This window comes from Tyto alba, unplaced genomic scaffold, assembly GCF_018691265.1.
Source record: "Tyto alba isolate M040663 unplaced genomic scaffold, T.alba_DEE_v4.0 Super-Scaffold_40, whole genome shotgun sequence".
Lineage (NCBI taxonomy): Eukaryota > Metazoa > Chordata > Aves > Strigiformes > Tytonidae > Tyto > Tyto alba.
Window position 1 is genome coordinate 10,349,490 of NW_024881316.1, and position 13,377 is coordinate 10,362,866.

The window sequence follows — 13,377 nt, forward strand, 5'->3', positions numbered from 1 at the left end:
TCAGAATCAGGGAGCTAGCAAGAAAAAAGGCAGTAGGATACATCACCCTTTTTTGTAAAAAGACCAAGCCCTGTCACATCTGGGGGCCTGTCTGCAGACGAGGAGGAAGTGTTCTGCATCCTTCCCTAGCCGTAATGCTGGGGGGCAGGGATGGGACAGGACAGGAGAGGGGCTTGTGTTCCTGGCTGGATTTGCCTTGTAATTAAAAGATGATAGATACACAACTTAGGATGTCCCTTTAGAGGGATGTATCTCTGACTTTGGGGGCAACTTGGGACAAGTAACACGTCTACAGAAAATGGTGGGTGCCCAGGAACCCAGCAGCTGTGCTTGTGAGTCTTTCAGGGTGTTTACTTCAGACGAGCTCATCCAGTCCCAAGGGCTGAACGCCTTGTAGTGGTTAGACTGCCTTGAGTGTGCCTCTGGAGCCTGTCTTCTGCTTTAGTTTCCTCCAAAACCAACCCATTTTGCGCAGTCCAAGATTGCTCTCTGATGGAAGCCAAGCCAGTTAAAGTGAGGACAACAGGGAAACATGTTTCAAAAGCACAGTCTTAGTGCAAAGTGAAACGCTAATAGAAATGCACCCACAGGTGCCTGCTTCTGGAGGAATCAATTTAGACTCTCTTTCATTGCAGCAGCTGCTGCTTTACTGAGGTAGTGATCTAGTGGCTGGACTCTTACAATTCAGCCAATATTTAACTCCTGGGCACTTACGAGGCATGGAGGACAAGGCCGTGACTAAGTTCATTAGATATTTTCCATGCTTTTCATCCTTGATTATGGTACTAATGGACTGGGGCTTTTTCACCCAGTTATTCTCAGTGGTTTCACACAGTGGGAAAAACTTTCCTTCTTGACCCACTCGGAACTGTAGCTTAATGTTAAGTCACAGAATTCTATTTGTTTAAGACTTAATTTCCTTAGGAATACTTTGAGGGTTTTTCCATTACACACAGAGGGCTAAAGACAAAATAGTCTGTTTGCCTTTTAAATGGATTACTCTAACATACTGGAATTTAAAATGTTCTTTGTGCTCAGAAACAGCGCAGCTGCTTTTGATTGTATCTGATGGAAGAGGTCTTTTCTTGGAAGGCAAGGAAAGAGTGACCGCAGCAGTTCAAGCAGCTCAGAATGCCAATATCTTTGTTATTTTTGTAGTGTTGGACAATCCTAATTCCCGGGTAAGTAAGTGAATGAGAGAGAAGTATTCAAGTGCAGTGGATGAGAAACATGCAAATCTTTTTCTTGTCTTTTGTAGTGCTTTAAGACTATCTTATCTTTTGCAGAGGTCAAAGATATTTTAGCCCAATTTCAGTTTTTCACAACATCTGTCAGATCTCCTCATTTCTCCGTACTGTGATGCTTATCCTCTTTTGTTTAAAAAAAAAGGTCTTCTGTGCCATAGGAAGTCTTAAGAGATCCTATCTTCAGATGTAACAGTTGTAGATTTTTGGCCACGAGAGAAGTAGCTGGCAGGTTGACAATTCAAAGTTGGAGAAATTCTTTGTTCTTGTCAATTTTGATTGAAATTGATAATTTCTGGCAGCAGTCTCCATTTGATATGGCAGCTGGAGCAAATAGGAGATTAAATATTAGACAGATGAGAGTTATTTAGTACCTGAATTGGGGAATCAGGGTACCGTATTTGTTTGGTAGCTGTGAAAGAAAACTGTTAGATTTCCTTGGTTGAGAAGCTGAAATATCCAGGAGCCCAAACTTAAGTCTTTCTTTGAATTATGTGGTGAAGACTCGTATTTTGTAGTTCATGTTTTTCCCTATATCTTTATTTTTCCATACAAAACTCATCTTCTATATTTATTGTTGAAAAATTAACAATTCTCTTGCAGACAAACTGTTATAAGGTTCTGATGAAACCTAGCTGTAATGCCAAGCGAAAATTTTGGGCAGTGAACTGCATTTTTCATAAGTTTTATTAATTTTCTAAGCTGCTACACTGAGCAACTAAGAAGCTACTTTACAAGAAGCACAGCTGGAGTTTAATCTGATTTTTGTCTTTGTAGTGTGTGTTGAAATATAAAATAATTTGCTAAGGAATCTTGTTATATTAGATCACTGCACAAGTGCAAGTCGAACTCTTAGCCCTAAAGAGCTTACACATGACAGTGCCAGGAGAGCATCAAATGTATAAAACTAAAGTGATAACAGTAAACTCAAATCATAAATTACTAAGGAAGGACAGGGTTTATCTATAGAACTTGGTATTGCAGAAGCCAAAGCTTAGTCTCCTCTAGCCTATAATTTGTTGATTAGAGCACTTTTATCTAAAAGGGCAAAAGCATTTAACTGCTTTGTGTTTAGCTTTTGATTTGATTTATCAGTGAATGCTTGTGGCTTTCAGTCTTAAAACTCTCTACTAACTTTTAATATAACAGAGAAGGAATTATAAGTATTTGAAAAATAGGACAATACCAAAGTCCTGTGAAAGATGCATGTGGTGTAGTAGTAACAAATCCTTTTCTACAGGATTCCATTTTGGACATTAAAGTACCTATATTCAAAGGACCTGGAGAATTGCCTGAAATCAGATCTTACATGGAAGAATTCCCATTCCCATTCTACATGATCCTTAGAGACGTGAACGCGCTTCCAGAAACTCTCAGTGATGCACTCAGACAGTGGTTTGAACTGGTGACTGCCTCAGACACTTTGTAGACAAAGTCAGTACCTGATTGCTGCTAAACCGCTGACATACATGAAACAGCATTTCATCGGAGAGTTCATAAGGGCTCTTTCTAACTAGGATTCATGTGCAGGACCTGCCCTCTGGCAGTCAGACTGCATGAGAACAAAACAGTTGAGGTGCATTTTCCCACGTTTGTCAGGACAACTGTGCAGTGGTGAGACTGTCATCTTCTTTCATTGCCTGTTCCCACCAATAACGTAAAACTTTCTTCAACTTCTCTTGTAATAACTTATTACTTTCAAAAAAAAAAAAAAGTATTTGTAATATTCACAGAGGTAAAATTATTCCTGCCACTGTCTATTGCAATAAGAAAAATCAGTCTTGCTTCTGGGAAGGTGTTTCTGCATTAGAACTTTAGGTGTCTTGCAAAAAAGCATTCTTTAGCTTCACTCATGTGAGGGCTGTTGTCTCTTTGGGAAGGAGTGAGGGGAGCGGGGAAGTAGATGGTTTTAAACAACCAAAAAAATAAGTACTTGAATACTTGAAACTATTCTGCAGTTAAACACATCCTATTTAATTATTGCTGATTTTTGTCCGACAATATCAACAGGGAGCTTTACGAATAAGGCCATACGATCATCCCTATAGTATCAGTTTACACTGTGAAACTTGCCCCTCTGTCCAAGGCAGACATTGAGGACGTTTCATTAATCCGATGTCTTTGAGCATGGACATGATTTTTCATTGCAAAAGCTATGCATCTTATATTGTCTGTATTAATAAAAAGAGGTACCACTGTTTGTAATTATGTCTGTTCTTTTAATTGATCAAAGCTTGAATAAATTAACCCAATTTGCCACATGGAAATGCTGTGCATTCTCTAGCAGTGCACAAATATTTTCGTATGAAAATGTATTGTGGTTTCTGTAACTTAAACACCTATCCACCTTTTATGAGGATAATGCCAGCATCGAGTTTTGATTTGGGATCCAGTCTTTTGACTTCTCTCAATGAAAATCTGAAGGAAACTCTAAATGTGCCTGGTCTAAACTCTCTTTCGGAGATTTCCTTTGCATACAAGAATTGAAGGTGTCTCATTTTAAGTGTGGTGCAGGAGTTGATCAGAAAATGTTGGAACATGGATGTCTTCCCAAAGATGTGATTGTTCTCTTTGGCTTCTAGATAGAGAAACCTTACTTGAAGTATTGGTGTAGCTGTTCTGAGATATAGCAGTGGCAAAACTGAGGTGTGAAATGGCCCAGCAAGGCTGTTTCTTGTATTTGTGTAGCTTTGCCACAGCTAGTTCATGATAAGCAAATTTCAGAACTGAAAACAGAGGAAGTCTATTTCATCAAAATTGAAATGGCAGGTACTATAAACTATCCTTCCAGGATTCTGTAGCGCTGTCATACATGTATACAAATACTTATACGCTTTGGGAAATTTAACTGTGGAGGTAGGTGGGTTTAGTTCATTAGGTAATTCTCCAGAATGTGCTTCAATTTCAGGTTTGTACTCATTATTTGTAGTAGGAAACTTCCCACATAAATTATACTTTGTTGCAGAGATGTTGCAGCCTGAGATACAATTTTATAGGTAGTGCTTACTGCCCAAACATCTAAACCAAGTTTTTTCCCTATAGTTAACAAAGGGCTTGCACCAAATTTGGTACAGGGAAGCACTGAGTAACACAGGAGGGAGAGGCATCGATTAACTGTTGTTTCTTCTCTGCACGTCAGCTCTAGGATTGTATTTGGGTTTGATATTCACTGAGAGAGCTGTGCTAAAAAAAAACTTATCAGTGCCTTGCACTGTTAGCAACCATTCTGTGTCTGGGCAGGGCTATAACTGTTTAAATAGATGCAAAAGGTAGCTCAGTGTCCTGCAATTACTCGGATGACATCTAGATCTTTCTGCTCTGTTTTAATGTAATCCTCCCGGTTAATACATTAGTCTTATAGCTACATCAATCTTCAAAGCACAGGCCTTCCACCAACCCCTCTGGGAAATGCCAGGTGTAGTGGTTTGTTGCTAGAGCTTGTTTGCGGTTTTGGAAGAAATAAAAGGGGGGAGTAGGTGGTGAATATACACCCTCCCCCTTGCCCCCCCCTCAGGCACCGCCGCGGGGGCTGGTTCCGCCCGGGCTCTGCCTCTGGGTTGAGCTCCGGGGTTTTTCTGGGGCACCTTTTCTCGGTTTGCCGGCAGCGGGGAGCGGTGGCTGCCTCAAACCAGTCTTCCCGGGGCGGGGTGCGGCTGTGGGTGTCCCCCCCCACCCGCCCCGAGGCGCAGGAAATGGCCGCCGGCGGGAGGGCGGCGGCAGGGCCGCGCGGGGCGGGGCTCGGCAGCCGCCGCCGAGCCGTCATGGCCGCCCGCCGCCTCCTGCCCGGCGCCCTCACCCTGAAGCAGGTACGGGGCGGGCGGCTGAGGCCCTTCCTCTTCGCCATCCCGGCGCCGGGGCTGGATGGCGGGGGAACGCCGCCCTCCTGCCCGGCCTCGGTGGCGAGGGGCGGCGGCGGGACGCGGCCGGGCGGCGGGGGCCGCGCTGTGGGCCCCGCTGTGGGCCCCGCTGTGGGCCCCGCTGTGGGCCGCGGCGGGCGGGCGGTTCGGCCCTCGGGACGGGGCGGGCACCGTAGCGCCTTTCACGCTCGCCACGTTCCTTTGTGTGAAATTAAGCGTCCCGGGCTGGGATCCGAGGGCATATTAACACCGCATCTGCTGTTAGAAAACGTGGTGGGGAACTTGGTGTTCGTTTAAACGCCCCTCAAAGCAAACAAAAGCCGCCGGGGGGTACGGCTCGCGGCGGCGCGTCCTGGGGCGGCGGGCGGACTGGGCTCTCTCCTTCCCAGTTCCTGAGGCGGCAGCAGGTTCTGCAGCTCTACAGGAAGATCCTGCGGGCTATTCGCGACGTCCCCGCAGAAGCAGATCGTCGCAATTTAAAGGACTGGGCCAGGGAAGAATTCAGGAGAAATAAAGACGCTACGGAAGAGGTGAGGGTCGCCTGCCCTGGGAAATGATGACCGTGCTCACCTGGTGGGGTTGTTTTGTAGGTGTCACCTTTAGACTGGTGAGAAGTCTCCTGTTATTTTCTCTCAGAGAGCATTTAGGAGAAGTAATTCATCATATCTAAATATCACACACACCCACCCCCCTGTTAGCATTAGTAATGTTTCTCTGATGTCCAGATAATAATCTAGAATTAAAAAGCTAAAAAAACCCCCAAATCCTGCTTACTTAAACCACAAATCAGAAAAATTGTATTGAGTAACACAAGAACTAACATAAACTTATTAATGGTCAAGCTTTCTATAGCTTCTTTTTTTCATCTTTAATTTCATCTATATTCAAGCTGAACACAATCAAATTTTATGGTTGTGGCTATGAAGCCTGTATGAAGTGCAGGCGCTTTTACAGTTCTTGTATGTCTCTTGTCCTCTGTTTTCTAGTTTGTTCCTTTTTCTAGCCAGTGCTCAAGAAATTGGTGGCTGCATTACGCAGACAAAGCATTACTATACTTAGATAAAAATAACGGAGAGAAACGTCGACTTGCTCTGTAAAACAACTGGCTTCATAATGCCCATGTGCACTTGTCGCCACTTGCAAAGCAGTAGACACAGAGGCAAAAAGAAAACATTATTAGGACTCTGATTCCAATTCAAAACGTGAGTTTTAAAGCAAAGCCATAACCAGCCCGCAAACAAATCATTAAGAAATTGAAGAAAATTGATTGATTTATTCACCTGTTTTTCAACTGTCTCAGTAACTATAGCGTTACTTCACGCAAAGAAATAGATGACAGTAGTGCTGGTAAGAATTGGCTGTATTTTAATGTGTTAAAGCCTGTGTGCTTGTATCGAACCTGTGCTATGTACAGACGTTCAATTCAATAGATTCCACTTTGTTTTACAGGATGCAATCAGGATGATGATTACGCAAGGTAACATGCAACTTCAGGAACTTCAAAGGACACTTAAGCTGGCAAAATCCTGATTTTAAGTTTGTTGACAGCTGGACTTTCGTCTGCTGTGAACAAGCGTAGTGTTTTTTCCAGAATGTGGTTATAATAGCAGCCTTTGCTGACCACCTGGTAATGTTTGAAGGTGGAATCTACTGCAGTGGGTTTTTGTTTGTTTTTTTTCACCTCCCCTTTCCTGTTTTCGGTTCTGTTACCCTCCCATGTGGAAATCACTCAGACACGGGGGACTTTAAAGAGCTGAATAGATGATACAGCATGTGCTGTGGGAAAGGCAGAAAGCACCAAGAATTGCAACAGCAATGTTACGCCAAGTAAATGGAAAATAAATATAAACCAGATTATTTTTGTCTGTTTTCTATTGTGGCAACACTTAAGTGGTAACATTCATAGTGGTAATAGCTCTTTCTGTACTATGCCAAGGGTTTTTACCAAAATTTGGGATTAAAAAAAGCATTTGGGGTAAATAAACGGGCCCAAACCAAATAAATATGATAAACCATTAAGAAAATGTTTTGTGTGCAGAGGTTTGGGGCGGTTATTGTTATAGCTGAATGAAACTTGAAAGGGGAGGTCTTTATATGTGAGAGATTTTAGCCCCCGAAACAGTTATTACCAGGTTAACAGGAAGTACCTTCAAGTTAAGTGTTTAAAAATCAATATAAAGTAGAATTGCAGACAGAAAATACTAACTGCAAATACTGTGGTCTGTTTTTTCAGATGTTGTATTGGTCCACTTTTAATTGTTAGCTTGCAGCTGTTCTTACCTTCCCGTGAATTTCAGTGTATTTTTTTTTTTTTTTCCCCATATAATTTAAAAATGCCTGGGTGAGTCTGGGATTTTCTCAGCATAAAGAGCCAGATGGCAGTAGATAAGATGCCTGACTATCCAGTACCTGTGTGCAGTCGAGGTTGTGGCTTCAAGAGATGCAGGCACCCTTCCTGCTCCCACTCCGCTCTTACGGTTTCACCTGGGGAGCCCCCTCCCCTTGCCAAGCCAGCGCTGGCAGAAGGGACGGGACAGGACCGTGTTCCCCCTCCAGGCTACAGCGGGGAAGACAGACCCCACTCCGGAGCAGGAGCTGTGCTTCTTGCTGGAGCCAAACGCAGGGTCTTCAGAGCTACCTACTTCAGCAAATCTCATTTGCAAAAAGCTGCTGCTTAACAGGAAAGAATGCCTCCTTTTGAAAGCCACTGTGGAATACTTTCCTATGATGTTTATTTAGCGTTGCACTGAAGGATGGGGCTCAGGCAACCACTGGGGGCTGTTCAAGAGTTCAGGTTTGTGTAGACGGAAGCCTTTGAGCTTCTAATCAGTGAAAAATAGGCATGTCTAAATATTTTGTTAAAAATATGAATTTTGTTAGCGTTTTCTGGTAGAATACACCGACCGAACATCAGTGTGTTGGGGATTGATTTTGCACGCTACCAGAAAATGCTGTTTAGAAAGAAATCTTGACTAAACGGAGCTGTAATCATGTGCAGCCTTCCCTTTCCCTTCAGCCAGTGCTTTGATTTCTGCTCCTTAATTAGGAGCCTTTCCCCTGCCACCTCATCGGGTGCTTTCCATTCGGAGCCCTGAGTCTGCATCACTCCTCTGACTCCAGTTTGTGCATTTTAGGTTGTGGCTACATAATCCAGGAATAGTTCCTGACAGGCAGGGCCCTGGACAGCCAGTGACCTCATGAGTACTGCTGCTTGTGATCTCCATTGCTTTGCAGGCTTGTCAAGATAAAATTGCCTGCCAGAAGCTTTTAGGAATCCAAGTGTACTCTGCTAGGGTAAGTAAGTTTACTCCCAAGTGGGTGCTGCAGAGAACAGTAGGTAACACGGGTATTTGGTAAAGAAGTCCTTCAACTTGAGTAGTTTTGAAGGAGAGAGGACTACAGAGGGGAGTGGAAAGGAATTGGCAAAAAATGCCTCCCTTTATTTTACAGTACTCTTGTTGGCTTCAGAAAACCTCTGGAATCAGTACCCTGCAGCCACGTTCCTGTCTTAAATTATTGCTCCAATGGCTACCTTGGTAGTGCAGCTCGCAGGTGAAGGAGATGAGCTACAGGCAGAGCCTTTCTCTTCCCCTCGTGCTTGTGCAAGCTCAGGAGCCCGTGTGTGATCAGCTGCACAGCTCAGCCCTGTGCCAGTAACTTCCCAAACGGTGGGTGTGTGCATCAGCTAGCAAACGGTGCTGGCTCCCTGCAGCCTCCCTCGGGACAGCCCCTCGGCACCGTTTCCATCTTTTATAGCCACAAACACAAAACCTTAGAAGGTGAAGTCCCATTTTCTGCTTCCCCTTCGGAGTCAAGTGAGGGCATTTTGTCCATTTTCTCTGGCTAGAAAACATTGCACCACAGACTTCTGAGCAACACTTACTTTAATTGCTTGGCAAAACATTCACTTTATCGGGATGATACAAAACTTAAATAGCATGCTTCTGCATTCCTACAGTAGCTTAAACAAAACTGTAAACATATGAAAGTGTCTATATTAGACTACAGAAGGCAGAGCAATAAAACTAGTACTTCCATAACAGCAGATACACTTTTCTTGTCTTGATAGTGCATTAATAGGAACTTTAAAAATATTGTTATATAATACAATTTTCTTTGCTTTATACATCTGCTAATTTGACGAAATCTTAATTACTCATTAGTCAACAGTGTCTTCAATACTGTAAAGTATTTCGTATTGATTTTTAGGGCTCCTCAGTACAGGAAAAAAAAATCTTCTCCTTGGCATAACAGTACTATCCTGTATTTGAATTGTTTTTCAGCAATTGTTCTATCATGACCTGAAAACTTACTTTTCTAACAGAATCTGATGGAGTCTTCTCAGAGGTATAAGGAAGAAACCCTAAAGGGATGCAGATGCAATGAGTTACAGTGCCTATAGTTTATTTGGAGTCTGTCAGCCTGGACAACATTGGCCATTGTGGGTTTTGATTTTATAACCAAACACATCTGTAAAAACTTTAAAATGCTGTTGAGCTCTGTTTTGTGGAACTGTTGGTGAAACCAGTTCTGAGACCTGCAGACTTACCAGGGCCCAGCCTCTCTTTTTAGAGATAAAAGGGAAAAAACAGAGAGGAATCATTCAGAAGAACAAAGGAAGACAGTCTGGGCAAGGTGTCTGGGAGAAAATCCTGGCTCCACAGAAGAAGAAGCATTGGAGTACAGGGAACCAAACTTTTATTTTAGATACAGGACCTTTTCAAGCCTCTTCAGTAGTAGAGAACCAGCCATTTGCTGCTTGAAGGAGATGAGATTTATATAAAAATTATACCTAACAAGTAGGGCATGGTTATGGTAAAATATTTGTCATCTATGCCATGCCCTGAACAAAACTTCTCAGTCAGATTACTGGAGGATGGGCCCCAACAACCGTGCAGCCACCAGGAGCTTTGCAACCAGGACATCATTAAAAAAAAAAAAAAAAAGGACAAATCTAATTTAGCATTTGTTTTAATAATGTGAAACAAAAAGCAAAGCGGCAGTCAAAGCCTCTGTACCTCCTGGAATGACTCACCTTAGCATCTCCCTCCGTGGGAGCCTGGCCTCTCCCAGCTGGAAGCCTGCCTCTATCACCTACGTGGGCTTCCAATTTGAGTTGCTTCAGTAGCTTCTCTCCTCTGACTAGAGAGAGGCTGTGGGAAGTATCCAAAATAGTGTCAATAGCCCTTCGTCACTGAGGAATTCCTGTCAACAGCTCTCAAACATCCTGGATTTATTTCCGTATTGGTGTCACCATGTGTTTACATGTAGCATACAGTGGAACCCCCCCCAGCCACGCATGACCTATGTGGAAATAAGGCAGTTCCCTTTTCAGAAAGCGATTTTGGTTTCTAATGCAGTTTGTTTTCAAGCAGCACCTGGAAATTGAGAGTGCAATATTTAACGGACTCTTGGAAATAACAAAGAAAGGCTCTAATTGCTGCAGCATCTCGTTGTCGTCGGTACAGTCTGCATATGAATTCTCCTCGGTTCTGGAGTTCCCAAAGTTATTTCTACTGAAAAAGAGCATTTTGTTTGGATGTAACAGGCACTACAAATATTTCTATCGATCACTATTCCCGATTCCCATACAGCAGGTTCCAAAACGAGTCCCGTTGCTTGCTTTTACCTGCTTGGCAGATGCTAGCTCTCCTTCTGCACCTTAGTCCTTAATTTGCTGAGCTCCTCTTCTAAGCTTTTAATATGCTCCTTGAGCGCAGCTTTGTCTTGCTGCGCTTTCTGGTTAGCTTGGCACCGGGCTTCTTCTATTTTCCGTTCGTACCACTTCTCCATCTGGGTGGAAACGGCCTCAAAGAAGTACTGTGTTATCTCCAGGGCCTGGGAGGTGTCTCTGAGCGGGGGGGCCGGCGGCTGTCCCGCAGGCAGGGCAGGGGGCTGCTGCTCCTGGCTCTGATGGGCCCCAGCGTGGTGCGGGGCTTTGTGCCTCGACTGCCCGCTCTTGCTGGACTTCTTTGTCTGAGTTCCTTTGTCGATGAAGTAGCTGCTCTGCGGTTCAGTCTTTGCAGGTTCAGTCAAGGGCTGCAAAGCAGCTTGAACCTTAACATGTCTTAATTTGGAGCCCAAAAGCTCAGAGGGGGGCAGCTCCTGCTGGAACCTGTGGAACGTGCTGGCACTAACAGCTTTGTCCTTTGGCCTGACATCTTGGGCGGGGGCAGAAGAAGAAACTGGTCCGCCAACGATTAACTGTTGCTCTGCACCTACAGAACAGAATAAATATATCTATTCAGAAAAGCTCTGGGCATTTATTGTAGCATTCAGAAATCCTCATCGTTCAAGAAACGATGCGGTTTCCCATGTACCATGCCGTGTGTACCGTGTAGAGGATTATATTAGTTTATCACATCTTCACAGTCAGGTGATATAATAAAGAGTCATTAGGAGAGAAAAGCTGGCTCAGGCGGAGCGGCACTGCATTGCGGCTGTGGGACCACAGACCGACAACAAAGGACTTCGTCAGAAGGCTCTAACAAAGAGCAGGCTAGGTTCCCAAAGTAGTTTATGCCTACTGATATCTATGAACCCCCCCCGCTTCCGCAAAACTCGAAGGCCTGCTGATTTTGCAAAGGTGACACATTTTGATGCTTCTGAACTGTTCAGTGCAGTAATAGCTCACGCTCACGCTACCACAAGATCTTCTGCGCGGTCTTGTGCCTTCCTACTCTGGCGGGGTATCTGTGCCCATGTCTGTTCACATTGCATAGTCTGGGGGGGGGGGGGGGGCATATACAATGCATTTTACAGAAGCCCAGGGCTTTGATAGCATTCTCCTTGGCTGTGGAGACCTGCCCATTCTGCCTGTCTCTTTTTTGTTCGGGGTTTGTTTGATTTTTTTTTCCCCTTAAAAGCTTCCCTGGCCCAGCACAGAGAGGTGGCTCGAACCATATCTTGAGGTGGCCTTGATCCCTGAATGGGCTTGAATGTTTTCAGCTATTTGTTTTCTTGTCAAACAAGCTAATCATTAAACAGACTTTGGTTTAAGAAAAGAAGAAAAACTGAGAGGTTTATTTAATATCCTTGCAGTTTTAATATTAACCAGGGAAATTAGTATTTTAGGGTCACATCCTTGCACGCTGCCGTTACAGGTTCCATGCATCTGAAAAGCACTGAACACAATACACTGTTCATCAGACTTCGGGTAATCTGCACACCCTCCTGGCAGACAAGAGGGTGGGAGCAATTCTGACTGGGAAGCTGGAGAAACTTCAGAAAACAGAGTTGCTCAGAGCATCAAAGGACGTGGCTTCAAAGACACAGTGACATGGAAGCATCTCGGAGAGTCAGCGGAATTCCACCCAACTGGGTCTTAAAATATTCCCAGTGGCTGCCTTGAAGTGTATTCTAATCCCAAAATGTCAGGCACATGGATGGGGAAAAGCACACAGCCAGAATTAATATCTGTGGCGTTAATACCAGTATCCCTCAGTTAATTAGCTCGCCTTCGAACGAATATGACACCCAAGTACCTGACAAGGTTGCCCCCGATGCTCCATCTTGCTGAACGCAAAAATGTTGCCCAAAGCTCTGTTCTGGCACCTGGGCTCTGCTCCTTCCCCCATCTTCCGAGAGGCTATTTGGAAGTGTGATACAGGAATGCTGGTGGGAGCCCTCCGACTGCGGCGCAGGCTGGTTGGCTTTACAGTCCTTGGCACTGTGGGGGTTGTTCTCAGTATCCAGGGTCTCAGTGAGAGACTCACAAGTGGACAAAGTTGATTTTGGTCTCGATGACCTGGAATCACCAGAAAGCTTGAGCTCCAGATTCTGAATCTTCAACATGCACCAAGTCTTCAGCTCGTCAACCAAGGAAATCTAATGAGAAAGAGACTGTAAATTGGATGATCCTGCGGTTCCTGGGCTGCTGAGGAGATGTGGCAGGGACAAAGAGAAGCAGGCCGGTATCTGTGGGCGTAGGCTCCCTGCACAGACGTGCATGCTGCCACTGGGAATAAAGGACTGGAAATTGGAAAAGATGAACCTCTGCATTAGCTGATGAAAGGCACCCTCTAGCCCAAGCTAACACTTCTTAGATTTGAATGTACCTCAAATGCACCTCTGAGTCCTCTGATCAGGGATCACTTCTTTAATCATACGGTCAATGGGACTTTCTAAGTGCAAGGAACATCACGCGTGGTCAAAGCTGCCATTTTTTAAGAGTGAAATTCAAATTTGGGGCTTTTGGGACACAGCTTTACACCATGACCAGCCTCTGCCCCTCTGCTCATTCGGTGATGCTAAATGATAAATGGCTAACAGCTTTC

At 44.3% G+C, this 13,377-nt stretch overlaps 3 protein-coding genes across 17 annotated transcripts in view; 2 read left to right on the plus strand and 1 right to left on the minus strand.

Moving 5' to 3' along the window:
• MDN1 (midasin AAA ATPase 1) overlaps window positions 1-3,449 on the plus strand; it is a 101,394-nt gene extending 97,945 nt beyond the window's left edge. For both annotated transcript variants that reach the window (XM_042802987.1, XM_042802988.1), the window contains exons 101-102: window positions 1,039-1,181; window positions 2,485-3,449. In XM_042802987.1, the coding sequence (XP_042658921.1) occupies window positions 1,039-1,181; window positions 2,485-2,673 (332 nt within the window). In that variant the 3' untranslated portion in view covers window positions 2,674-3,449. The remainder of the gene's footprint in view (window positions 1-1,038; window positions 1,182-2,484) is intronic.
• Window positions 3,450-4,801: 1,352 nt separating this feature from the next.
• On the plus strand, window positions 4,802-8,323 carry LYRM2 (LYR motif containing 2). Of its 3 annotated transcripts, XM_042803109.1 has the most exons (4): window positions 4,802-5,050; window positions 5,491-5,631; window positions 6,551-6,578; window positions 8,236-8,323. In XM_042803109.1, exons 1-4 carry the CDS (start codon window positions 4,937-4,939, stop codon window positions 8,259-8,261), a joined length of 309 nt encoding a protein of 102 aa, XP_042659043.1. In that variant the 5' UTR covers window positions 4,802-4,936; the 3' UTR covers window positions 8,262-8,323. The 3 variants fall into 3 exon arrangements, with proteins under 3 accessions (XP_042659043.1, XP_042659041.1, XP_042659040.1); XM_042803107.1 differs by lacking the exon at window positions 8,236-8,323 and having other exon boundaries at window positions 4,806-5,050; window positions 5,518-5,631; window positions 6,551-6,955; XM_042803106.1 differs by lacking the exon at window positions 8,236-8,323 and having other exon boundaries at window positions 4,810-5,050; window positions 6,551-6,955.
• A 644-nt stretch (window positions 8,324-8,967) lies between these two features.
• The window catches only part of ANKRD6 (ankyrin repeat domain 6), a 111,401-nt gene continuing 106,991 nt past the window's right edge, over window positions 8,968-13,377 (minus strand). For all 12 annotated transcript variants that reach the window (XM_042803099.1, XM_042803097.1, XM_042803100.1 and 9 more), the window contains 2 exons: window positions 12,586-12,928; window positions 8,968-11,319 (listed from right to left, as the gene is read on the minus strand). In XM_042803099.1, the coding sequence (XP_042659033.1) occupies window positions 10,745-11,319; window positions 12,586-12,928 (918 nt within the window). In that variant the 3' untranslated portion in view covers window positions 8,968-10,744. The remainder of the gene's footprint in view (window positions 11,320-12,585; window positions 12,929-13,377) is intronic.